Genomic DNA, 27,439 nt, shown 5'->3' on the forward strand with positions numbered 1-27,439 from the left:
CTTTCGATTGAGAATCGTCGATACAATACACAGAACGGATTCGAAGAGTCGAATATTATGGAAGTATTGCGCTTGAATCCACAGTTGCAAAGTATAACTCTTAAATATTTTAATAAACAATTTTTTCAGAACTGCAGTGAGCATCTAAAATATGTGGAACATCTCGAATTGAGGATTTCTTACAATTATCATAATAAAAATCCACCAATTTACCTTGAAAATGTGAAGACACTCACAGTTGACATGGATTGGTTTCGGTTCACTGAATTTCCCTTACACCTACCTTTTACATTTAGTAATATTGAAGAGTTAACATTTGTAACAGATGGTGGAAGATCAAATAGTATCAAGTCAAATGAAAATTTCTTTAGCGAAAACCCATTGAAGAAAGTGCATTTGACGTCACGGAATCCATTTACACCTCTAGAAATTCGAGGAAAAAAAGTCGATCTCGCGAAGTCTTTGCCATTTGTGATGGATTTAAAATTGGGAAATTGCATATTGTCGGTCAACGAAGTGATCGAATTTGTAAGTGAATGTCAAATGTTGACACAATTTCAGTTTGCAATTTACTGGCACAGGGATTACGATGTGTTAAAAGAGCTCTTGGGAGCGGAGTGGATAACTAGCATCGATAAACGTCACAAGCGTAATAGCACTGTTAAGTTGGAGCGCCATTTGATTTAAGAGATAAACAACAATATGATGTTTTCTACATTATTCCCATTCATTTCCTTAATGCAAATGCACATAATACAAACAAACATCCAACACGGGTGGACAACAGTCTATGAACGAAACTTTTTTCATGCAAAAATAAATATTTAGTCTTTTTCTGTATTCAGGAAAATCATAAAAAATAGAAATTCATTGCATAGTGAATCAATATGCAAGAAAACCAAGGCCGTAGCCAGTTAGGAACCGTGGTTACGGCTCTGAAGAAACTAAATGAACAAACAGCTTCTTTTATAGATTATATGGTTTAATAAATTGAAATAAAGCTCTATTTACATGTATTTGTGAATGAATGAAATGCAGTTGTTTTGTTTTAAATTCTCCTCTTTTGACATTTATTGAATGATGGCTCAATTTAAAAGTGATTAGCAATTGTGAGTGTAAGACAGTGGCAACACCAAAGAACATTTCGAAATCATTCTGTATTCTCATCTCAATAGACTGTTATTTATAATCACATGACATTTTGTTGCTTCTTTTAGGCCTTTTAAACTAAACCGTTTCAAACTCAAAGGTGTTAATCACTTTTAAATTGAGCCATTGTGTCACTTGGACAATGTCATCACATGAAAACAGAATTTTACTTGGTTTTTAGTCGATAGATTTGTTCAAACGGTGAAAATCAACATTCGCCTGGAGAAATTGAATTAGAAATAACGGAATTGATAACATTTTAATTGGTGGGTGTATTTTTGTGTTCAATTTACGCGCAAAAGTCCATTCTTTTTGATTTTATAAAAAACCATTTGCGTAAAAATATTCGGCCATCGGTGAAATGTCTATAAAATAGACAAAATCGACCATTTTTCAGTAAATTTTTGTTCCATTATGTGTAATACGTTGCAGTATAGTCATCACAAAAATATGTGACAGTTGATCCAGTGAATTGAGCATTTACATATTGAATAATAATCATAAGTTTTCAAAGTTTTTTTTTCTCAAAAATTTAGAGGATGATAAGAAACTGTTTCTTACTGATTTCTGCATTTTCAAATGATAATAGAATTATTCTTAATTTCTTTTGAATTATAGATTTGCGATACGATCCATAATAATGGCTGATCAAAGTGAACAATCGAATCGAAAACGTCAAAATAGCGAACACAACGACGTAGACCTGCTGCTAGGAGAAACAAGCCAAGAAGCCAAACGACCGAGAGAAGAAGCTCCTGAGGAATTAGCCGAAGCGGTGATACCAACAATCAAAATCACCGATGTAAACAATGATTGCCTCGTCGTTATTTTCAAGCATTTGAAGTTCATTGATCTTTGGAACATCGTCAACTTAAACAAGCATTTGAAGTCAGCCGCTGGTCGTGTTTTCCGGCAAAAATATGGAATTGTGGATATTCGAATCGATATTGCAAATGATGAACACTTTGAAGTGACATCGAATTGTATTCGAGTCATGAATAGAACATCTGCATTGAAGATACTACGCGTTTTTGGTCAATTCATATCCAAATTGAAAATTTCTTACGCTGGTGCCAATCGCACGTATTTTGCTGAGTTGGATCGCTATATGCTTGAATATTGCAGCGCAACATTGAATGAAATCAGTTGTTTTCACATGGAAAAGAATGCATTTGCTTCGATTCAGAAGCCGTTTCCGAAACTTGAAAGTGTGTGTTTTGTTGGCGCAAAATTGAATAGAAATCTGTGTCAATTCAACAAATGGTTTCCGGCGATGCGTCATTTGAAGCTGGAATCAATGGTCGAAATAGGTGATCCAGAGTGCATCGAAATGCATTTTCCACATTTGAAAAGTTTGTCGATTGAAAAATACGATTTTCATAATCAGAACGGATTCGAAGAATCAAACGTTGTTGCAGCATTGCGTTTGAATCCGAATTTGAAGCATTTAAATGTGAAAAATTTCGATCCAATAGTTTTTCACAGCATCAGCGAATATATGCAACATTTGGAACATTTTGAAGTTACGCTCCATCGTTTAGGAACCAATCAAAATGGTTTTCCAATTCATCTCAATAATGTGAAGAAACACGCAATTCACATCGATGTAAATGAGATAAATAAATTTTCGGAACTGCCATTTTCCTTCCAACAATTGGAAGAGTTTACTTATACCACAAGCCAAGATGATGCCATTGAAGTCGAATCGGATAACAAATTCTTCAGCAGGAACCCATTGAAGAAATTGCATTTGAAGTCGCGCATTCAAGGAGACATACTCGAAATCGCTAGAGTTTTGCCACTTGTGACGGAATTAATACTAGACAGGTGTGAACTCTCTCATCACACAGTGATTGCATTTTTGAACGAATGCCAAAAGCTCACTAAATTTCAATTTTCACTTCGCCATAAATTAGAACACGATTTGTTAGTGGACCAATTGGGAACCCAGTGGCGATCAAGTAATAAGCAGAAGATAGGACGTAATAAGCTTCGTGTTGAACTAGAGCGTTTAGTCGAATTCCAACCAATTAATTGAAGCGACTAAAATTTGATTTTGTCATTTTTGAGAAGAAATTTTCATTTACCACTTATTAAATGCATCCATAGACTGACTATTCAATTAAACTTCACAAAAAAGACAGACAATTTAAGAAACAACCAACATTCTTTTTTAATAGCTCGATTCAAATGTATCTTTTCTTTTACTTTGCATTTTTTATTGACTAAGATTCAATCAATTCATTTTTTTGTATTTTCCACGTGAAATGATATGAACATGATTTTGTTTCAATGTGATCACAAAATTTTATTTCGGCTTTTGAGATGAAAGCGAATAGTTTTTTTTTTCATTCCAAATCAAATTCAAACAATAATTTTCTTCAATCAAAAAAGAAATAAAATGAACCTCTTCCGTATGTAAAGAACCGTAATTGATTGAAAATGATTAAAAATAAAAACCGGACTTTATAGAAATCAAGATGATGGACAATGCTTTTGTAAGAAGAATGTTGAAAGTCAACTGTGCGATCGATGTGTTGACGGGACATACAATTTGCTTCGAATGTGATTCATCGCAACATTTTAAGAAGGATTGCATCGCATATTCATTTCTGGATAAGTTGGAAACGATGGAAGAAAGCGACAAAGCACTCTTTTTCTTCAGCGATATCGCTAATTCACTGGAAAAACGTGATACTTTGTACAAGTATTCTGGGGTGACCAGCCACATATGCAACCGGCGTGATTGGTTTGTAACATACAAGTCATTGAGTGAACCGATTAAAGGAACGCTCGGAAATGGTGATGTGATCAAATAAGATTTTTCTGTATTTCAATGCTATTTCTTGATTAAATTAAATTCCTTTTCGCTTTTCTGGTAAAGATACCTACCAAACAAGAACTTTTTTGTTGTTGTTTAAGACTCAACCGTTAGAAAATGATTCGATGAACAAATCACTCAAAAGTAATTGCAAAATGAAGAGGCAAGGGTAATTTTGGGCGAAACACTAACTTTTGCAGCATTTTTTTCTCTTGCTCTGAAGAAATTGTGATTTACTCTTTGAAATAAATTTGATAGAAATCAAAACATGGAAGAATGATGACGAAATAATCATATTTCATTTACAGATTGAGTATTTATTCATATTTTTATTACATAATGAATTTGAATATTTATTTTATTGCTATAAAAATGAATATTTTTCGACACTTACATTGTAATTTCAATGGTATTAGATTTTAATCCTTTTTAGTATAAAATTCGAAATAGCATGTTGCAATTTACTTTTGAAATGTACCTCACATTAGTTCAAATGAAAGCCGTCATGTAATCATGCGAACAGCGCTCAAATCGTTTTGTAGAATTTTCATACAAAATGACAGTGAGGCACTTTTGCAACATGCTATTTAATGAATAGTAAAAACATCGGAATGAATCGAAGAAATAAAAAAAAATATATTATTTTTGTTTAATCATGAGTCGTTCCAATTCAACATAACGATTACTTTCATCAAAGTTTCCATGCCACTCCGTCACAGTTCCCAAGAGTTTAAGCAACATCTCGTATTCATGGAGCGAGGTAAAATTAAATCCAAATTTTGTCAGGAATCGGCATTCGTTCAGAAAACCAGTAGCTTCATTGATCGAAATCCGGCAATTTTCCAGTATCAATTCCGTCACCAATGGCAAATCTTTAGTCAGAATATCATTTTTAATGGTTAGTGGTGCATTGCGGCCCAATTTGCAGGCTTTGAAATGCACTTTCCGCAAAGGATTTTTGCTGAAGAATGCATTCCATTGGAGGTAAAATGATTTCCAACTACTATCAGTCACATATCTCAATTCTTCAACATGACTAAACGTAAATGGGAGGTTCATGAAGCCATATTGTTGTTCCGATTCCATGTGAATCAAAAGCTTCTTCACATTCTCTAAACGAATTAATGGGCCCCGGTGATTAATATCACCAGAACGAAGCGTGATTTCGAGATTTTCCACGCGTTGCATATATTTACTGATCTTTCGAAGGAATTTCGTAGGGAAATTTTTCACTTTCAAATGTTGTAAATTTGGATTTAAACGCAACGCTTCCATAACATTTGTCTCTTCGAACCCGATCTGATTTTGCGAATTGAATCTCTCAACCGTTAAGCTTTGCAAATGCTGGTAATGCGCTTGGATGCACTTGCGATCGTCTAATTTAACGAAACTTCCAAAATTCAAATGGCGCACGTTCGGAAACCACTTGTTGATCTGGCACAGATTTTCATTCATTCTTCCGTAATTGAAGTTGACACTTTGAATGTTTGGAAACGACTTTTCGATGGATGAAAATACACATCCGTTCATATAAGAAAAACTGATGTCAATCAATGTTTCGCTGCAGTATTCGAACACATAGCGATGTAGCTCGGTGAAATATGCGTCATTGGTGCGGAAACAAGTGATTCTCAAATCGGTGATGACATGACCAAAGTTGCGAAGGAATTTCAACGCAGCCGTTCGATCGTACAACCAAATACAATTTGGCGTCAATTTAAAATATGCGTCATTTGCGACACAAGTGTAAAGATCAACCGGAATTTTTCGATATTTTCTCCAGAAAACTTGACCAACAGCTGCGACCAAGTGTTTGTTTGAATCGGCAACATTGAATAGGTCGGCGAATTTCAAATGGTTGAAGATGTGCTCAAGGCAATCGTTATTCAAATCGGTGATTTTTGTTGTTGGTGTTGATGCTGCAGGAGCTTCTTCAATCGGTTCTTCTTTCAGTCGTTTGGCCTCTTGTCTCATTTCCTTCGGCTCATCGCCTTCATTCTGCTGCCGTTTTCGATTTAATTTTTCATTTCGATCGACCATCCTTGCGAGACACAAAATCTGTAATTCATGAGAAATGAAAAGAAAATCATCATTTTCAAACACTGTTCAAATGTATTTTGAAACCACAAAAATGATTTGATTAAAAAATGAAAGATTGAAACACCACTATATATCAACATTTTGCGTACTAGATCTGGCATTTCTTCTATCATTGACCGACTGTCAGTGCGACATTAGCCTTTTTTTTATCAACAATGAAATTGTAAACAGAAATGAGTCATTTCAAATCAGCCGTCAAACAACACATATTTCGTACGCATGGTTTTATTTTTCGTGGGAATCTCACGCAGTGACCAATTACAATCGATTTAAATAGGACTGTTCAAAAAACATTCCTTTGTAAAATTTGGCGCATTATAAAAAAAAAAAAAATTATAATCATCTTTTCCTAACGATCAAATTCAAAAATTTTCGAGCCTATTTCTCAATGTACGTACAAATGAGGGAGCATGACATTGAAGATTTCATTATGTTGTGAAATTCAATTTCTATAGCCACGTTTTCTGTAATTTCCATTTTCTGATCAATATTCAAAGTGAAAAAACAACAAAACAATGTCACCGCCCAAAGATAAAAAATCAAAGTCGAATGATGACAAAAAACCTCCGTTACATCAATGTTTTCTTGAAAAATTCGTTTTGGACAGTTCTCAATTGTTCTTATTCTACGCTCTGCAATATACGGTACCTACACATATTTTCAAAGCGGAATTTCATCCATTTTTCGAATGAAAACCAATTTAAATTCAACACCGAACACTTACCTTTTTGGAAATGTTCGAAATATGTTAGAAAAATCTGTTGTTTCTCACACAATTTCAGATTTGCTCGGATCAATGTCAATTTTCAAACTTGCTTCAAACGTTTTGAGATCAAGACTGATTCATTTACTCATTTATTGAGTGAGATTCACTTTTGTTGTGACACTTGTTCTCCGTTGGATTGATTGTCATTTAGCAGAAAAATTGATTGTGTTGGCCGCTACACACACACACACAGATTCTCGTCAACAATCGTATGCTATCTATTCCGAAGCAATATGTATGTGACAAAAACATTATGAATTTGAATAAGAGTGTGAGTATAGAACGAATGTCTAAAGTCACTAGATGTATGCTATTTACAATATTCCAGTGCGATACCATTGGCTGTGGCCAATGTTTACGGTCGCATGTGAGCCCATACATTTAAACACTCGATTTGTTTGTATTTGTGAAGCAATTGTTTTTCTGCCCCATCGGCTATTTTTTTCATTCTGGTCATAAGTAGAGCCTCCAAAAATTGTTAAACGAAAACGCTGAAAATTGTTAAGAAAAAGGCCTGAAAATTGTTTTGCGCGAACAATAAGTCGCTTTCTCTATGATTGAACTGACTGAAATTCACATTGCAACTGAACTTGAATTCAAATGTTCAATTAAGTGACGGCGATGAAAACCAATTCTTTTTCACTTCAATTTTTGCTTAGTTTGCAATTGAAATAATATGTGCCGAAAATGCAATCAACTTTGTGAGTCATGCTCAAAACGCAAAAGTGGTTTTGTATACAAAAATGATATAATCGATATCTTTTGTAAACAAAAACTGACTATTCTGACATCTCTTCATTTTATAGATATTATGCTGGTGCTGTAAATTTGAAACAAAAAAATCGTGCACAAAATATGATTTACTTTACTCAGAACTCAAATGTGATTTTGTTTAGTCTAGAATAAAAACAACTTACGGTCGAGGAAATATAACAAACTGTTATGCTGTTTTTATTCTAGACCGTTCCAATGAATTACTATTAATCATTTGCTGTGTTTGATATTTACAGTTAGAGACAGTAAAAAAATGAAAAAAAAGTCTTTAAAACACCGAAAATTGTTAAATCCATTAGGAAAGACTGAAGACTGGCTATAAATTGTTCTTTTTTTGCTGTGATGGGCAAAAACTTGTTAGAATTGTTGTTTTAACAATTTTAACAATTTTTAGAGGCTCTAGTCATAAGATTGAACTGTCATTTTCTGATGTGCGTTTCATTCGAAATGTAAACATGCGACTCTTGATGTGAGTCAACAAAATATTTTTGCAGTAATCAGCAACAGTCTACTGTGGAAAAATGTGTAAATATTTGCTTATCGGCAACGCGATGATTTGAATTATGAATTGATCAATAAGATGCCCAATGTCAATTAATCGTAAGTATTTAAATGAAAATCGAAGCTCTGATTTGTTGGAAAAGAAGAAAAGAAATGTTCATGATGTTGCATTCGCTACGATCCCAATTCTATTGGGTCTGGGAATTAATCGTGTCGATTTTTCAAAAGATGGCGTAACTTTGCATGGTTGTATCGGGCAATACTTTTTTCTTTTTCACATGAGTGGTCTAGTGTCAAACTACAAAAATCATCATCTATCATTTCATCGAAGTTTGGATAAACATTTTTTTTTGCGCCTTAAATATGTCAAATTTTGTACCGAAAAAGCAACATTTCCCGCAAGCATTAATTTTTTGCTTTCATTTGAAGAAAACTGCGGCTGAAGCGCATCGAATGTTGGTGGAAGCCTATGGTGAGCATGCTCCATCGGAACGTACATGTGAACGGTGGTTTTCACGGTTCAAAAGTGGTGATTTTAGCACGGAAGACAAGGAACGTCCCGGCCAGCCAAAAAAGTTTGAAGATGCGGAATTGGAGGCATTGCTCGATGAAGATTCGAGTCAAACTCAAGATGAGCTTGCCAGAGCATTGAATGTTGACCGAAGCACTGTTGGATATCATTTAAGGGCCCTTGGTTTCATTCGCAAGTTGTCAAATTGGGTACCACATGAATTGACGCCAGCGCAAGCTGAAAGGCGTTTAGTGACTTGCGAAATGCTGCTCGCAAGGCACAAAAAAGAGGTTTTCTGTATCGAATTGTCACTGGTGACGAAAAATGGATTCATTACGATAACCCCAAGCGCAAAGCATCGTATGTTAAGCCCGGCCAACCAGCAACATCACAGCCAAAACAAGAAATTCACGGCGACAAGGTAATGCTGTCTATTTGGTGGGATGAGGAGGGAGTGGTGTATTATGAGCTGCTGAGAAGTGGTCAAACCATCGATGGGCCTTTCTACCGACAACAATTGATACGTTTGAAACAAGCAATCAAAGAAAAACGCACGAAATGGGAGACCAGAAAAGAGACATTGATTTTCCTACATGACAATGCTCGGCCACACATTGAGAAATCGGTCAAAAACTACTTGGAAAATAGCGGATGGGAAGTTTTGGCTCACGCCCCGTATAGCCCAGACCTGGCTCCTTCCGACTACCATTTGTTTCGATCGATGCAAAACCATATGGACGGAGAGCGGTTCTCTTCAGTTGAAGAAATCCAAAATTGGCTCGATGCATTTATAGCCTCAAAAGATGAGGAATTTTTTAAGGCAGGCATCCGTCAATTGCCCACATTGTGGCAGAAGGTCATCGCTTCCGATGGACAATATTTTGATTGAAATGTAATTTCATTTTGGTATTCAAATAAATGTTTGAAAATTTAAAAAAATCGACAAAACTAATTCCCAGACCCAATAAGAAAAATGTTCATGAAAAAAATTGGACACTCTTCAAAAAATTGAAGACTTGAATGCATAAAAAATTTATTTGTTCATTATCTTGTATAAAATAGAATATGTTTTCTGTTTAAGTATAATTATTTAAAATAAATGAGTTCAAAGAATATCAGAATTTCAGTTCATTGAAGAATCAAAAAAGTACAAAAAAAGATTATTTTTCTGAAATTATAACAATTCTTTTCATTTAATTTCCTCGCCACTTGGTGCCGTAATCGTTTCCGTAACTTATCGTATCCCCAGCGAGTGTCAAATAGAAAGTGGCATTTAGTCAGCGTTGGGAATATGTTTATCAAATTGGCCGCTTTTATCGATCGAGTTTATTTCCTTGAATCATTAGATGCCCATTGATAGACTGAAAATGCACTTTCCGCAACGGATTTTCACTGAAGAATGGATCCTAATCCACCATTTTATCTTTTATTTTTGTTTTATGTAGATAACCTCATGCACACAACCAAATGTGAATGGCAGCGTCGAAAAGTCAATATGTTGGTCCCGATCCCCGTGTATCACAAGCCTCTTCACCTTCTCAAGACGAATTGATGAACCCCTGTGATTAATATCGCTACGACGAATTGTGATTTCGAGACTTTCTACGCGTTTCATATATTCACTGGCCTTCCGAAGGAATTTTGTATCAAAATTTTTCAATTTTAAATGTTGTAAATTTGGATTCAAACGCAACGCTTCCATAGCATTTTGCTCTTCGAATCCAAACTGATTTTGCGGACAGAATCTCTCAATCGACAAACTTTGCAAATGCGGAAAATATTTTTCGATGCACTTGCGATTATCTAATTTAACGAAATATCCGAATGTTAAACGACGCACATTCGGAAACCACTTGTTGAGTTGAGACAGATTTTCGTCCACCATGCAGTATCTAAAGCTAACACTTTCAACGTTTGGAAACGACTTTTCAATGGGAAAAAATGCGCACGCAATCATATAGCAAAAACTGATTTGAATCAATGTTTCGCTGCAGTATTCAAACACATAGCGATGTAATTCAGCCAGATAAGGGTTTTTGATGCTGAAACAAGTGATTCTCAACTTAGTGATGATGTGACCAAAATAGCGAAGGAATTTTAAAGCAGCTGTTCGATCGTACACCCAAATACAATGCGCTCTGATTTTGAAGCATTCGTCAGTTGTATAGCAAGTGTAAAGATCCACCGGCATTTTTCGGTACTTTTTCCAGTAAACTCGACCGGCAGCTGACGTCAACAGTTTATTTGAATCGGCAACATTGAATAGATCGTTGAATTCCAGATGGTTAAAAATGACCTCGAGACAGTCGTTATTCAAATCGGTGATTTTGATTGTTGGTATCGATGCTTCAGTCACTTCTTCAGTAGCTTTCGCTTTCAGTCGTTTGGCTTCTCGTTTCATTTTCCTCAATTCATCGCGTTCATTCTTTCGTCGCTTTCGACTCAATTTCTCATTTTGATCGGACATTCTTTGGTCTCGTACCTACGATTTATAAGGAAAGAAACACGATTTTATACTAACAGAAGAAATATTTGATCTAGTGGGCGCATGCTCATTATACTATTACGGTAGATCTAGTAGCCGCGAAATGTTGAAATGCATCAGAATACATCAAATGATGTGAATTTTGCACCAAATCACTTTAATCGATTAAAAACTTATTTAAAAAAAAAAATCAAAATGTTCTTTTTTACTTCACTCTTAATTTTGTTATGCATTTTAGCTCGGTTTTGAACGAAATTGCAACTATTGCACAACTTTTGAAATTCACAACGTTTGTTTCATGTTTTGATGAATTTCAATATTCTCCGTACTAGATCTGACATTTCTACTGCCACTGACGGACTGTCATCAGGGTATTATAATTTATAAAGCATTATCAAAAACAAAAAATGTCACAATGAAATTATCATTGTACAAAGAAATCAAGCTGTTCAACCAAGCTTGTGTTCAAGACTTGTTTTACGTAAGCGGGTCTTTTTTATTAGATTCTCGCAATAAAAACGAAAATACACCATCACCTTTTTGTTCACAAAACTGTTCGAAATATGGTATAAAACTGTTGTTTAAACTAAAGAGAATATTCCCAGTTCACAGACTGCAAGTGGCAGCAATCGATCTTGGTTTAACTTCAATGAAGGCTGAGATTGAATCTTACTTGAAACACTTCTTCCGAATGACTGATTTTCTTACTAGTCCTATGCAATTGACGTTTGTTGTGACACTTAATGTCACTCAAAGTGATACGCAAATCGTTGAATAATGTGAATGTACAATATGCATCGATGTACATTTGTACATGATGTCTGTGTACTCTGTACTTGCATACGAACGTATACACCTAGGTATACAGTATACACATTACACATGCATATATGCCGATGTGTCGATGTAATTGTTTATTGCTGATAAAGAGTTAGTTTTATTGGCTCTATTGGCCAAGCCGTTGTGTATGTATTTGACGAACATACGTGTGCGTTGATATTCGAGGAAACGAGAAATAATGAAAACATCCTGACCTACCTTAATTTGTCATTCTCGACTTCACTTTTTTTCAGTGCGGTTCCTTACGGTTTTGACCGTGCGCCAGTATGAATGAGACACTTCATTCACAGCTAGAACATTCTACTCTTTAATGCAAATTTTAGTAAAACAAAATATTTTTAGTAATTTTAAAGTGTTTTATTTATTTCTTTATTACAAAAAAATCATTATGCGATTATGTCATTCATTCAAACTTATATTTGAAATGAATTTTCAATATTGGAATGAATCAAAGAAATATTTAAAAAAATAATTATATTGATTCCCATTTGGTTCCCCGAAAGAGTTCTCGTAACTTTTCTCTTTCCTCTGGCGAGGTGTAAACAAATTGGAATTCATTCAGCATTGGGCATTCGTTAATAAAATCAGCCGCTTCGATGGCATTCAATTCACAAGTTTCCAGCTGCAATTCCGTCACCAATGGCAAAGCTCTTGCGAGATCGAGCTTATCTCCTTCAATCATTAGTTTTGCATTGATGGTCTGCAAATGCACTTTCCGCAATGGATTTTGGATGAAGAAATCGTCGCTTGATTGGATATTACATGATAGAAAAGGCTTTGTCACATATATAAATTCTTCAACATGATCAAAAGTGAATGGAAGCTCTGGAAAACCAGGATATGGATCCCATTCCATACGAATTTCAAGTCTTTTCACATTCTCGAGACGAATTGTTGGAATCGTGTGATTGGAACTCCACCGACCGAATGAAAGTTCAAGATTTTCCACATGTTGTATATATTCGCCGATTTTCTGAAGAAACTTTGTATCGAAATATTTCAGATTTAAATGTTGCACATTTGGATTCAATCGCAACGCTTCCATGATATTTGCCTCTTTGAATCCATTGAGAGCACGATCTTCGAGTCTCTCGAATTGATTCTCAATCGTCAAGCTTTGCAAATTCGGAAAATGTTCTTCAATACACATGGGATTAGTTACTTCGTCCATTGCATGTAACGTCAAACGTCGCATGTTTGGAAACAATCTGTTGAGTTGCCACAGATTATCATTCAATTTAACACATTTGAAGCTAACACTTTCAACATTCGGAAACGGTTTTTCAATAGATGAAAGCACAAATTCAATCATATAGTAAAAACTGATTTCAATCAATGTTTCGCTGCAGTATTCGTGCACATAACGATGGAGTTGTGTGAAAAAAGTGTCATCGGTGCTAAAACAAGCGATTTTCAATTTGGTAATGGCATGACCAAAATGGCGAAGGAATTTCAAAGCAGCCGTTCTATCAGTGACCCAAATACAATCCGTTAATAGTGTAAAGTACCCGTCGTTGGCAACACAATTGGAGATACCGATATCCACAGTAAATTCGTGATATTTTCTCTTGAAAATTTGACCAGCAACTGCGACTAAGTGTTTATTCGAATCGACCACATTGAAAAGGTCAATGAATTCGAAATCCTTGAAAATATGCTCAAGGCAATCGTAGTTTACATCGATGATTTTGGTTGTTGACAATTCCACGTCAGGCTCATCCTCTTTCGTTCGTTTGGCTTCTTGGCTTATGTCCTCTTGTACATCATGTTCGTCATGTCGTCGCTTGCGATTCAACAGTTCACTTTGATCAGCCATTCTTTGATATCCTATAATTGATGAAGATGAAAAAAAAAACGATTTTGTTACGATCACAGCAAAAATCAAAGAAAACATTGGTAAAAATACAAGGTCTATGCAAAATTGAATTTAAAATACGAACAAAAACGAAATAAACCAATCAAAATGAAGATTTTTCTTTTAATTTCAAATCAATTTTAGTCAAAGAAATTTGAATTTTTTTTCATTTTGAATTTTTTCAAACATTTTATCCCGATTTAAAAAAAAAAAAAACAGAAAAATCTATTTCGAAACATCGATGTGACAATTTAGTTTTGTTCAAATAAATGTTTGTAATCAATTAGCAAGAAATAAAGTAGTGTGTACCGAACAAATGCTGGGCTAGCTTGCAAAATTCACGGTTTATTTTTTGTTATGATCAACTTGAAGATTTTGCGTACCAAATCTAACATTTCCTCTATCGCTGACAAGCTGTCAAAAGTGCAGCGACGCTTTATCACCAATAGAATTTGCGGGGTAAAGTATAGAGATTATGTGGGTGATATATAACGTACTTATTCACACTAAACGAAATATTTGAGCAAGAGCGAGAGGAACGATGTTTGAATCGACATTGTCAATATTTCGCAAAAGTCTCAGGCACTCTTTGACTTCCACTTCGCCACACATTCAGAAGATATTTTGACAAATCCTTCCGTTTGAAAGGGTTGTTTGGGATGTACGTGTATGGGGGAAATCGAATTGAATCCAGCTTCGTTTCATGGTCATGGTTGTTTCGTGATTCATAAGGCTTTGCCTTTACAGTACATTTCCATAGACGTCTGCAGTGGTGTGGGCTTATTTTAGCATAAAAAATATTGCGCACAACCCAATCTTCCGTGAATTTTCATGTTTCATGTTAGAAATATTCTAGGGGCTTCCATGTATATTCCATCCAAGAAATATACACCATAAATGACAGTCATACGAAATATTCACAATGCTGGCAAAATATGCACCATATTCACGGAATATACACGATATTCATGAAATATACACCTCATATTCACGATCGGTAACAAAGATTCGACATTGCCGTAAACACATATTTTTTACATGCTGTGTATATTCTGTGAATATGGTGAATAATATACACGGATTATATGCAATATTCACGAAATATTCACACAAATACGAATGTATATTTTGACTTAAAAGCCCCTAGGAAATATTTCAAATCAGCACACCAATTTGGGTCGAATTCTCTTCGTCCATGGGGTGTTTGATGACGCTGTTAACTATAGTTTTTTGCGAATCCTATAAAGATTGGAACAAAAGAAAAATTATTTTGGTTGAATTCTTCTTTTAATAGAGACTCAAAAATGAAAAAAAAAATTAATATTATTTTAAATGTACCTTTACAACAGACTTGGCATTTGTATGGTTTCGGTTTATCATATGGCTTTGGTTTTTCGTCTTTTGGAATGTACATTCTGCCATTTTGATGTTTTTCCATGTCGTATTTCCTTTTGAATCTTCTACCACAAAGGTTACATTCGAATGGTCTCTGCAATTTTATACACTTGGGTTCGTGGCCGTTCTTAGCAAGTTCTTCATCAAATCCTTGACCACACTTTGAACAACGGAACGCAAATAACGTACCATGAGTTTTTTTCATGGATTTTCAAATGACCTTTGCTTGCAAAGGATTTCATACACATTTTGCATTCAAATGGCTTTTCGCCAGTGTGACTTCGAATGTAAATTATAAGTTTTGATTTTTGTAATGTAGTGAAGCTGCATGAATCACACTTGTGCTTCTCGCTCCTCTTTGTGGCTGCTTTTTTGAAAACCTTGGTGCTAGTTTCCTTCTTTTGATTTTTTGGCTTACTTCTTACGGCATGGCGCTTTTGCCGTTCTCCGCTTCTTTTGCTTCTTGTACTTGGTTCTGAGTTTTCCACGTTTTCGCTTTGTGTCAAATCATTTTCCTGATGCAAAAATTCACCATTCAACTCTATTTCCTGCTGTGTTCGGCTTGATGTCGATGTGTTCAATTTTCGGCTTGATGTCGTCTTCAGTTATACCCCAAATTAATCGAACCTGATCACGTATAGTTTCAACATCGTAGTAGTTGACATCGGCTTCGATTTCAGTTTCGTCACATCTGTATGTCATTTCAAATTCTTCTGGTTCGTCCTTGATTCGCACCATTTTCGAATAATCAAAGTAGATATGATTGAGATGTTTCACGTTTGAAAAGCAATTCAACACTGACTAACCTTCACTCTGATGGATCGATTTATATAGCAATGTACTTATTTCATTGCAAACGTCTTGGAAACACAGAAAGAGGTATTAGGCACTGATACCATTCCTTAACTTTTGAATGTTGATTTTTTTTCTAGAATTTGACCAAAGATAATCTTTAATCCTACCGGACGACAGCGGTCATTAGCAAAGTGATTAGTTTCAATAATACAAGATACGCACAACTTTGTCTAGGTAAAGCGAATACAGAATGTATGTATGCTTGAAATGTTGCGGCTTTACTGCCACACCAAAAGCCATAGAAAATTCATTATTGAGACATGAGATACATATATTTTCAAGTCTTATTTCGGACTTAATCCGTTTATCGCCGTCCAAAGATAAGGTTTAAAAACATACATTCATTTATCGTACAGCTCAAAAGTTCAGAAACACTCGAAGAAACCAAAATTTTATAAAAACAGACTCTAATATTTTCTGCGTATTCATTGGGGAAAAATAACGATTAATGAATCAGTGACAAAAGCGGAAATAGTAAATTTTGTGTATGAAAGTCTACGATTTCCTATTCTTTTCATCAAAAATAACGAATTCTATGCTTGAGATTTCAAGGTAATATCTCGAAAAAAAAAAAAAAAACTAAAACATGAACCGCTTGTGGATCTAATAGTAAAGTAAAGCATGACTAAAATTTCTTCAAAATATTAGCAGTGTCAAGTGTTTCACCCCTTTTGCACTAGGTCGTTAACGTTCTAGCTGTCATATGTGCGAATGAGTGTGTTAGTATTTATCACCGCAGTAAGAAAATCTTAGTCTTAATTTTTTTTATGTTAATGTCTTATGAAAGAAAAATCAAAGTTTCACTCATAAACTGATGTTATTATTTAATGTATATTTTTTTGGTTCAACAAGTATAAGTAAGTTATTGGTTTAAGTAACAAACTTGACTGAAAATCAAACTTTTCAAAGAAATTTTGAATATTTATTTTTATTTGCTGAACTTAACAGAATAGGAGAATCTTGCAGATGTTATCGGCTGTCAAATTTTCAAGGATTTGTTATCGGCTGTCATCGCCTCTCTTCTCAATTGATTCACGGCACTTTCGCCGTAGACTTCTGTCAGGAATAATGGTGCATGCTTTATCGAGGGTTTTCTTTATCTCTTCCTAGAACATGAAATTTGAAGAAATCGAAGAATTGTTTATTGCAAATTGCAAATTGCAATCGATAAAAAAAGTTAGCATATACCTTTGACGAGTGGCTGTTCACCTCTTTTTCAACTATTTTCATTGCTTCTTTGCATAATTTACATTGGATTTTGCCCAAGAGATCGAATGCTTCAATTGCATCATCATTGCATCCTAAATCTTTCAACATGTATATGTTTTGTCGCTTTGCGATGCTACAAAAGGCACAGTTGGAAGATAAAGATTACGGCACACCAACCGACTATAGTAAATACAAAGGCATGACCGTACCTCTGTTTAATACCACAATGAAACTCATACCAGATAATGTGAAAGAATGTTTGGGAATGAATAAAGGATAAGTTCACACTTGATTAAGTTTTATCATGTAAATAAAGTGACAGAATGTTTTGAAAGCAACAGACCAAGTTTTTTTTTCGACAAAAAACCACGAAAGTGATTGAACTGTGAAACACCATCTCGTTCACTAAAAAAAATTGCCACCAAAACTGATTGGCTGGTGTATATGCTAAAATTCAGCACGTGTGAGTTTGTTTTTATTTTCAAAACAATTCGACGGCGATTTTGCATACTAAGCCTGCCATAGTTGTCCGTCTATTTGCGTCACGTGTATATACGCACCCAGACCGCGTCTGCGGTGCCGCAGTAAGCGACGACAACAACAAGTGACAAACAAGCGATAAAAATGCATGACTTATGATTTCAGTCTGTTCAAAATTCTCTGACAACGAATCAACGAAAATGAATGGAATAAGAATAGAACGATACGTCAGCCGGTTGTTTGTAAGAGAAGAACGAACACTTTTACGATACACATGCATATGAATTATGTCGCCTCATGTCAAATTGAGTAGAATCTGAGCAATTTTTAAGTGTGTCTGAAGAAGCTACAGACAATAAATAAAATTAATGAGATATTTTCGAATGTGTAGCGTATACATTACAACATGCATCAATAAGTGACGCCTTGTTTTTCGTGAAAACAACTCAACAATGAACAACAACAAAAAAAATGAACAAAAGAGAAAAAAAAGCAAAACGAAGAAAGCAACTCAACAATGAACAAGCGACGGTTGTCAAGCGTTCAAATTCTTGGACCAAGAATCTTGATTTTGTCATAGTTACGCACATATGCTTGTGATTTTGATTTCATCGCTGAATTCTTCCGTTTAGAATCTCGTGTACGCCAAATGTGCGACAACAGCTCTTGTCCCAGTCAAAATAATCTGCATGTCTTTCCCTTTTCTTCTCTTGTTGCATTCATTTTGTTCGGATGATATCATTTTGGATTCAATTTTGGCCCTGTGCCCAAATGTGTGTGCATGAAAACACTTACAAAGTGCTGTGATAAATGCTTCAGCAATGCTGCAATCCAAAGACTCACTGCAAGTTGATTAATTACTTATCGCAAAAAAAGATTCAACAATTTTTTTTTCTTCATGCAAAACTTTATTGAAATGTTCGTTCAAAGAGTAGAATGGTATAAAAAATATAAAAAAAAATGCGAAAAAGACTCAGAGTTCAAATTAAGTACAAGATCTATAGGTTGAGATTTTGATTTAGTTTGTGTTTGATATGCCCATGGGCGCCTAGATAAACAAATCGAGATGGATTTTGTTATGACACAATCAAAGCGACCTTTGAAACTTTACACTTTTGCGTCGTTTGTTCTCTTCGGCTTACATCAAGTGAAAGAAGAAAAACAACACTTGCAAAATGAGGCAATCATTAGAGTGACTTGAAATGTGATGATCAAAAATTATAGTAAAAAAATTTCAAATTTGAATAAAAAGATTCGAAAAAATTAAAAAATCGACAAAGTCAAAAATCCAATTCAGTTGAAAAGCCGAAAATCTCTCCTCAAACTTACAACTGATTGAATTTGAATCGTTTGATAATGGCTCGATCTTCTTCGTTGCCTTCTTGTGGGAATTGAATGACAGTTTCATGGTCCAGTTTTATCTCTCGGCTTCGATAAATGGCGTAATATGGTAAATCACCCGAGCTAATTGGCTTGAAATTGATGCGATACTTGAATTCCGGTTTGATAATAATGGGTTCACCGCTTTCGGTAAATTCCACATAAGTTTCTTCCTTTGCGTCCAGCTTGATTTGCCTGGTCAAAATGATTTTTGGTGTTGTTTTCTCGGATCCCAGCCCTTTTGGTTCTTCGGAAATAGTCATATCGACTTGTGTGTTGCGCCAATTGGTGGCTTCCGAAATTGGTGCACAGTAAAATCCACCCAATAACATTGGTTTATTGGAGCTAAACACCGATGAATTGTTGTTATTCGTGAATTTGCACTTGAAAACGCGGCTTTCATCCCATTGGAAAATGTTCGTCGACCTTGGATTCGGGTTGAATCGACCGGTTTTCAAATGTTTCGATCCAGAAAGCATTCGAATCACATCTTCGTACTCTTTGACATCGGTGAAAAAACCGTCATATGAATCCATGTGCTCGCGGAATTCCGTTGCGGTCATTGAACTGTAGCGAATTTTATAGAGCGCATCTTGAAGATGAAGTCGCAAATTCTTCATATCAGTTGGATTGAGACCATCGCGATTGCAAGCATTTCGAGCCCATTCCAAGCAAGCCTCAAGCACGGTTGTTTCATCGCACAACAAAGAATCCAGCTCCAGAATATGGTCCAGAACAATGTGCTCACATCGCAGAAAACTGGTCGATTCAAAGACCAATTGTGGGTAAGCGCTAATTTTTCGCTCGCAAAACTCAATAAATTCTTTTTCTTGGTAGAAAATTGCCCAGTGATATGCCCAACAAATATCGTCAAACGTCAAATGTTTCGCCCAAAAAGTGCCACACACTGCCAAACACTCGGGCATACAGTATTTATTGGTCAAATCCATTATTTCAACGATATGCTCCAGGTTTAGATTCACTTCATCGAGGTAACAAAATTGTAAAAAGTCTTTAAATGCTTCGGGATTGGTCTCCGGCAATTTTACATCATTTTCTTCAGCCATTGGACCATAGAACATTCGATCAAATGCATCGCTTGCCTTTGATAACACACTCTTGTGGGCTGGAACTCGTTCATGTTTTCGGCCACAAATGAAATACACATCAGCCGTTTTTTCATCCAAATACTGGCGCCGGAATATCTTTGACGCAAATCCACTTTTGCTACTTGTTGCTGGCTCATCAATCGAACCACCCGTCTCCACTCGCTTACGCTTCGTCGATGGTGAATGCGGCAAATCCATTTTTGCGACGCAGAATTTAAAGCACTTTTTTCACAATGTTTATCACGCAGCTTCTACGTACTTTTTTTTATGAGTGTTTGTAATTTTGACCGTTTTTTTCGCTGATGCTCTGTTTGGTCAATCACAAAATTTCATCAACAGACTCAAAATTTTGCCAGAGAATACTTCTAACTCAGTCGGTGTTTTGGCTGGCAATAATAGGTATTATCACGATTTCCTATCGGTAAATCAAATCAAACCGGAACTAGCACCTGTTGGATTTTATTTGTTTTATGCAAATAATTGTAAGCCTTTGATCTCTGCCGACAATTCATCCAATTTAATTGATACGCTAAATAAATACAAATAAAACGCAATTTTAATGTAAAATACTTGATTTAATACTAAATATTTACCTAAAATACTTTTTCGGACGATTTTTTTTGAGGATTTTTAAGCAAAAATTCCAATTTGACTCTTTTGCGACTCGCACGATGCCCAATTGAACCGGCTTTGTGTGCAAAAAAAATATAAACAAAGAAATTGGGCTCAACTGACTTTTACGCTGTCAGATCGCATTTTGTCATCGCACTGATGTCATCGGCAGGGTCTCATCATTTCGACTTTTATTCGAATTTTGCCGTTTTGGTGGAGTTCAATCATTTTTTGTGGAATTTGTTTTTATTTTATGCGTAAATTTTTTTACTAATCCAATTTTGTTTTATGTCAATAAATAAATTAAAAAAAAAACAAAAAATTAATATTTTCACAGCAACAATTTTTCCGTACGAATAATTGTGAAGTGATATTTTCATTTTTCTTCTGTGTATGTTGTTTGCGGTATTTTGCCACAGCGTTGCCTTTTTCATGAACAAATAGATTGTATTTCATACAATTCGTGATTCAATGCAACTGAATTGATTAACATATTTGGAACCCCACACTAATTTTTTTTTTGTCTTGAACAAGGAACGTGCTTTTTAACTTATTTCTATTTTCAATAAATTTTTAAAACATTTTTAAGTGCTGAAATATATTTTCTTCTTTCAAAATTTGGTGATGAGCGTATCAAATGTGAGTGTGACCCTTCCCTTATTAGTTTTATTATAACTTTTATTAAAATTTCTGTCAAACTTTGATTTTCAAATCAAATTCTTTGTATTCCATCGAATCGATTGAAAGTAATTCAGAACAATCAATTAATCAATACTCAAAGGGATATTTCAACTTTTTTGACCAGAAAAAATGCCATCTAACGCCGTGCCCGTAAATTATTTTATTGTATATACCTTTAGATGGTAGAGCTTGAACAAAAGTTCGACACTATGCATAAGATTGGAAAGAGCTTGATAAACTTGATGAAATAAATCGTGGCGAGCCAACATTTTGGCAGGAATACAAATCTAATTCCTCAATGAGACATGATTTTTTAATAAATTGATGATTATTATTCCCCACTTGAATTCAGGCTCTCATTTGAAATCAGCTTAGTAATTTCTGATACAAGTTTTGGTTTGTCGATTTCTCCCATTGCTTCTGAAATACAATCGATGATAAAATCTTCTGAAAGTTGTTCGTAGGCTTCGGCGTCTGAAATGTCAATTTTTTTTTTATTAAAACGGGTCAAGCAATTATTTGGTTAAAATCATTAAAAATGGAATGAAAGCTAATCATTTGAAATGATTCATTCGGAATAGGAAATGTTGTTAGGAAGGACAAAAATGATCATCTTTTACTTCGATTATGTTTCAAATCGCGTTCACTTTTTACCTCCAATCGGAACAAAGCCGGTGAGTTCACAGAATGCTGCATTGAATGAGCTGGAAATCTTATCGGTCAGTCGATTCCGTGGGAAAATGAAAACTTTCACTAAATTTTGATTGGAATGTGTGCCGTATGTCCAGAAAATGTTGTGAGGGATCGATTCTTGGCGGAAATATTCGACTATTTTCGATATTTTACTAGCGATAACTCCTTTATCTCTCCAATGGAAAATGGGTAAACATAACGCGAATGCCGGAAAGTCCATTCTGTAAATGTCGTCGGAAATTGGAGTGATTTCCTGTTGAAGGTAAGAAAATGAGGAGAATTAATAATAACACTAACAATACATAGATCATAAATAGAAAAGAGTAAAAAATGAAAGAATTGAAATTAAAAGAAACTAACTCACCGCATCTTCCACGTACATTTTCTCAGTCACATGAATCAAATGCAAATGCAAATGATTGACCGAAGAAAATGCACCCAAGCTGTTGTATCCAATTCGATAACCATGATCTTCCAGCCCGGTAATCAAATCAATGGCAAATTCGATGCACTCTTTGGTTATGCTTTGTGACAAATTCTCCGTCAATCTGGGGCAAATGAGCGAATGACACTTTGTTATTGGGCTATTGTTCACCAGAAACGTTGTAATTCCATGTGTTGAATTTGCATCGCCATTCAATTGGTTTTGACATCGGAGCAGCACCTCACATTCGTCCACTTTGTTGAAATTGAACGCGTTCTGATTGAAGGGCTGAACAACCGATGTTATGACTTGAGGTTTGCGTCGTAATAACGTTCGGTCGGTGTTTAGCTGAAATAAATCAAAAATGACACAATTTCTGCTCTCAAATCTAATGAAGCTTTGAACATTTTCTACACCACGTAATTATTCACCGTCAGTATAAAATGAAGCTTTCCGTCAAGAATTTTTCTCTTCTGCACATTTAATTTGTATCGAAAGGCATTTGAATCTCTTTCTAGCTCCAGCCATCGTTCGTTCAATTGTTTCTCCAATGCTTTGAAATCGGCTAATTTTTGTATTTTCAACACTTCACTCATTTTTTTAATGCAATAAATTGAAACCAACTAAAAATATGTTTGTTCAGTAATTTTCCTACTTTTTTTTATTGAAAACTTTATACAGAAAAATAGTGGCTTGTTGAAAATACAAGGCAACTGGTGAAATACACGAAGTGGAATCTTCCGTAGATTTGACAACTAAAAATGAACATATGTTTGTTGTATGTGTATGAGTGAGTTGTAAACAACGTGACTTTTATGATGACAACTGGAAAGACGTTATTGAGTCGGCATATGGCGCAGGGTCGCATCATTCACTATTCCGAAAAGTGAGCGTTTCGTATTGTATTCGAATGTTTTTTTTTTCGATTTTTTTATTTTTTATATCGAAAAATCAATTTGATTCGTTAATAAAATCAATTTCGATACGAAAGAAGAAGAAAAATGTGTCATAGTATCACTCGTATCTGAAATCTGAACCAAGTTCATCTACTCAATTTTCTTAAGTTGAAATTACCTATCATTTGGTCGCTTCTTTCTGCTTCAGCTGTACAAACTGTGTATTTGTATTTGATGTACAAATGTGCCTTTTCCAAAGGAAGAAAACCCATCCCATCTCTCCAGAAAAGCGAATTTTACGAAAATTCCATTTGAAAAGGCTAAAAAAATAATTTTCATCAAATCTCTGATTCGATCAATCGGCGTTAATGCATCCTAATGTACTGATATTGATTGTAGATTACCTTTATATGCCATAATAAAATACATGTATTCTCATATTGAGCGAAGAACTAGAATTCTTAGCAGACACGTAAGTGAAAATACTGGAAAACGCAATCGTTTCACAATTATGAAAAAAATCTGATTTGAAAATTTTCGAAGGTATTTTAGGGAATCTAACAATTTTCTTAAAGAAAGACCATTTTATTATTTTAGTTTGATGAGAAAAAATCATAGAACATTTTTCAAACTAAAACCATTTTTTATTCAAAACCCAATCATTTTCTGAGTATTTTTCAATCCTTTTTGACTTCGAAATAGTTGTAACTTCTTCAATTGAATAAAATAAATAAAACGGACTCCAATTGGATTTGATTGCATCTTTCATCATTTTATTTAAAAAATTTATTTGTACAATTAAAAATATAGTTTGTATATATTGAAATCGAGAAATAAAAATTGTGCAAAAAAGCCACAAAATGATAAGTACCTAATTAAGTAGAATGAACTTTGGTTCAGATTTCAGATATACGAGTAAAAAGTATGTTTGAAGTCATGGCTGCCATCCGCTTAAACTATTCACTGTTTTGCATTACATCGATCGAAGCTCTGGAAATTGACCAAAAAGACATTCATATAAAACAAAATTTCATAAGATCGTTGCAAAAATCCACAACGAAAATCCAAAGCTCTTACCTCCTTGGCGACAAGTGTGAGCGCTGTCGCCGTTGAACTGCCAGTTTGATCGAGTAGTCGTTTGAAGAAGCCATCTGGCTTTTGAATTAGCTCGAACGGATGATCAAACTCCATAATTTCGCCCGCGTCCACTACTAGCACCTTATCGCTGTCCATGACTGTGTGCAGTCGATGTGCTATCGTTATAACGGTACAGTCACCGAACTTATTTCGTATCGTGTCCTGGATTAATCGATCCGTTTCGGAATCAACGTTGGCCGTCGCCTCGTCGAGAATCAATATTCTGCTGTTTCGTAGAATGGCACGCGCCAAACACAGCAGCTGACGTTGACCAGCGCTGAAATTCGATCCACCGTCCAGTACTTTGCAATCGATGCCACCAGGCAATGACGATATTACTGACTTCAACTCGACTTGCTCAAGTGAGTTCCAAAGTTCGTCGTCGCTTCGCTCAGCGAATGGATCCAAATTGAACCGGAGACTTCCAGAGAATAGAACCGCCTCTTGCGGAATGATCGAAATCTTTTTTCGCAAATCGTGCAGACCAATCACACCGACATCAATGCCATCGATCAAAATCTGACCTTCGTTCTGAGCCAAACGGAACAGAGACTGGATTATCGAACTTTTGCCAGCACCCGTTCGACCAACTACACCGATTTTTTCCTGTAAAACAGAGAAATGAAATAAAGTTTTAATTTTTGCTTAAATGTTTTATCAATTTAATTTTTTTTCAACGGAAAAGTATTGAATTTTACCTTGGCATTGATTCGGAAAGTTAAATTCCGTAGAATTCGAGCACCATTCTCAGCGTATCGTAAGCTTAGCGACTTGAATTCGATGTTTCCATAGTAAGGCCAATCTTTTGGTGGTGCATTCTTCTCGTCTGATTCGAGTGGCGGTTCCGAAGGCAATTCAGCATATTCAATAACACGTTCGACGGAAGTCATTTGATTTTCCAGCTCAGCACTTTGACGCATTCCCCATTGACACGTTCCGATCAAATTAATACTGCTCAATATCGCCAAACCAACTTTGCCACTGTCTTCGGCTGGAATTTAATTGAAAAATTACCATTTTTGATTCGTAACCATTGGAAAGATATTTATAGAAATGGCGAGTTTAAATTTGAACAAGAAAAATGAGCGCCCTTACTATTTCCAAAAATTAAGAAGCTGTAAGTGACGAAGGCGATGAACAAAAGGCACACAATATCCAGCCAAAGTGCAAACCATCGCGATGCACAAATGAAAAGATACCAACATGATGTGTTCATATCTTGGAACTCGTGAAATTCCATTTCTAAAATTGTGTCCGCATTGAAGGCACGCACTGTGGACAAGCCCTGAAGCGTTGCATTCATGTGTGAGAAAATTGGACTACGGCCTGGAAATACAGAAAGTATGTTAAAATTCTCGGTGATGGATAAATTCAAAGTCCAATTGCTGAAAAATTGGTCAAACTTACTTAAGGCTTCGATTCGTTTGAAACTACGTCCGGTATTTACATAAACAAGGCGCATCAAATAGAAAAGTAGTGTCATTATAACAGCTGGAACCAATAACCAGGGATTTACAATCGCATTAATGACAATAATTGCCAAATATTGCAAGAAACACTGAAAAATAAGAAAAAAAAAACATTAAAATTGCTTTCAATCCATTCAAAGGAAATTTTAAAGGAAAATTTTCGCTGAGAACATGGATGACAGCTTGAAAGAAACTCACATCCAAAACATCAACCATAATATTTGGCAGCAATGAGTCAACGTTGTTGATATCTCTTGCGAATCGATTCAAGATACGGCCACTGGGATTGTTGTTGAAGAAAATCATCTTCGCCCGAGTGATGCCTCGAAAAATCATATCATGTAAATTAATTGATATGCGTAAGCACATTCGAAAGAATGAGAATGAACGGCACAGAAAAGCAATTGTACCGAGCACCATGATACTAGTGTAAATAATGAGGAGCTGTTCGCGTTTCTCTTTCACCGGTTCAGAAGTTTCACTTGAACGGCTTGCTATAGAAGGCACTTCAGTTGCATTTTTAACCGTTTCAACTGGAGGTTTCGTTACTTTTTCCTCCCAATCAACCCTGAGAAAATGAAGAAAAATTCACATTAGATATTTCAATTTTGTTTTCATGAGAAGAATGATGAATTGCCTTTTAATTTTTAATTGGAAAGAAATTTAAGCAAATAAATTAACTATTACCATTCGGCCAAGAAGAAATCGGCACCACTCCACGCAAATTGCGCCACAATGAACAGAATGAAAACGAAAACAACAAAGAAGCGACTGTGGGCAGCTTTGAAATATGTTTTGTAAGTACTGAATTTAATGTTGCCAGTCACGTGGTGTTCTTTGCGCTTGTCTGGTTCGTCTTCGACATCCTCGCTACAGAATGATGACGTGGATGAATGCTTGCGGATCTGAAATTTGAACAGTTTTCCATGAATATAATTGTTTTTTGAAGAGTTGCGTAATATAAAGAAAAATGGACTATTCGATCCTAGAAATGGACTCATTATCCAATTCGCTTAATTTTTATCCACCAAACTCACCCGATTCTGAGAGTTGTCCATGGCATTTTGATCACCTTCCTCCTGAGCATGCATCAGCGACTCTTTGTTGTATCTCTGCAATGTTTGGAATGGACCTTGTGCCTCCACTTTGCCTTTGTTCAACAGAACAACATGTTGCACATTCCTTAAGTACTGCAATTGATGCGTGACGAGAACGCAGATTTTATCGGACAAAAATCCTTTGATGCATTTGTCGAAGATATGTTTCCCAACGTGTGTGTCAACGGCTGACAATGGAT

At 35.4% G+C, this 27,439-nt stretch overlaps 6 protein-coding genes across 6 annotated transcripts; all 6 read right to left on the minus strand.

Moving 5' to 3' along the window:
- Positions 1 to 4,432: 4,432 nt before the first annotated feature.
- Positions 4,433 to 6,977, minus strand: LOC129568915 (uncharacterized). The gene is made up of 2 exons (XM_055447257.1): positions 6,795 to 6,977; positions 4,433 to 6,028 (listed from the first exon to the last, which is right to left on the minus strand). Exon 2 carries the CDS (start codon positions 6,008 to 6,010, stop codon positions 4,610 to 4,612), a length of 1,401 nt encoding a protein of 466 aa, XP_055303232.1. The 5' UTR covers positions 6,011 to 6,028; positions 6,795 to 6,977; the 3' UTR covers positions 4,433 to 4,609.
- A 2,682-nt stretch (positions 6,978 to 9,659) lies between these two features.
- On the minus strand, positions 9,660 to 11,908 carry LOC129568921 (uncharacterized). The gene is made up of 2 exons (XM_055447263.1): positions 11,644 to 11,908; positions 9,660 to 11,104 (listed from the first exon to the last, which is right to left on the minus strand). The coding sequence occupies exon 2, from the start codon at positions 11,087 to 11,089 to the stop codon at positions 10,049 to 10,051; it is 1,041 nt and encodes a 346-aa protein (XP_055303238.1). The 5' UTR covers positions 11,090 to 11,104; positions 11,644 to 11,908; the 3' UTR covers positions 9,660 to 10,048.
- A 417-nt stretch (positions 11,909 to 12,325) lies between these two features.
- LOC129568917 (uncharacterized) lies at positions 12,326 to 14,211 on the minus strand. Its single transcript, XM_055447259.1, has 2 exons — positions 14,186 to 14,211; positions 12,326 to 13,774 (listed from the first exon to the last, which is right to left on the minus strand). Exon 2 carries the CDS (start codon positions 13,761 to 13,763, stop codon positions 12,420 to 12,422), a length of 1,344 nt encoding a protein of 447 aa, XP_055303234.1. The 5' UTR covers positions 13,764 to 13,774; positions 14,186 to 14,211; the 3' UTR covers positions 12,326 to 12,419.
- Positions 14,212 to 18,626: 4,415 nt separating this feature from the next.
- On the minus strand, positions 18,627 to 21,099 carry LOC129568916 (BTB/POZ domain-containing protein 6-B-like). The gene is made up of 2 exons (XM_055447258.1): positions 20,824 to 21,099; positions 18,627 to 20,759 (listed from the first exon to the last, which is right to left on the minus strand). The coding sequence occupies exon 2, from the start codon at positions 20,426 to 20,428 to the stop codon at positions 19,067 to 19,069; it is 1,362 nt and encodes a 453-aa protein (XP_055303233.1). The 5' UTR covers positions 20,429 to 20,759; positions 20,824 to 21,099; the 3' UTR covers positions 18,627 to 19,066.
- A 344-nt stretch (positions 21,100 to 21,443) lies between these two features.
- LOC129568924 (GDP-D-glucose phosphorylase 1) lies at positions 21,444 to 23,380 on the minus strand. Its single transcript, XM_055447265.1, has 4 exons — positions 23,072 to 23,380; positions 22,581 to 22,988; positions 22,178 to 22,469; positions 21,444 to 21,997 (listed from the first exon to the last, which is right to left on the minus strand). Exons 1-4 carry the CDS (start codon positions 23,234 to 23,236, stop codon positions 21,855 to 21,857), a joined length of 1,008 nt encoding a protein of 335 aa, XP_055303240.1. The 5' UTR covers positions 23,237 to 23,380; the 3' UTR covers positions 21,444 to 21,854.
- A 902-nt stretch (positions 23,381 to 24,282) lies between these two features.
- On the minus strand, positions 24,283 to 27,439 carry LOC129568913 (ATP-binding cassette sub-family C member 4-like; the record flags this gene model as incomplete). Its single annotated transcript, XM_055447254.1, is given in 8 exon segments — positions 24,283 to 24,526; positions 24,614 to 25,279; positions 25,372 to 25,664; positions 25,769 to 25,999; positions 26,081 to 26,231; positions 26,341 to 26,710; positions 26,830 to 27,047; positions 27,180 to 27,439. Coding segments are annotated over 8 exon segments (2,219 nt in total), but the record flags the coding sequence as incomplete, so codon positions are not given.

The sequence above is a fragment of the Sitodiplosis mosellana genome, unplaced genomic scaffold (assembly GCF_009176505.1).
Source record: "Sitodiplosis mosellana isolate CC-2019 unplaced genomic scaffold, AAFC_SMos_1.0 Smas_scaffold_27, whole genome shotgun sequence".
NCBI classification, from domain to species: Eukaryota; Metazoa; Arthropoda; class Insecta; order Diptera; family Cecidomyiidae; genus Sitodiplosis; species Sitodiplosis mosellana.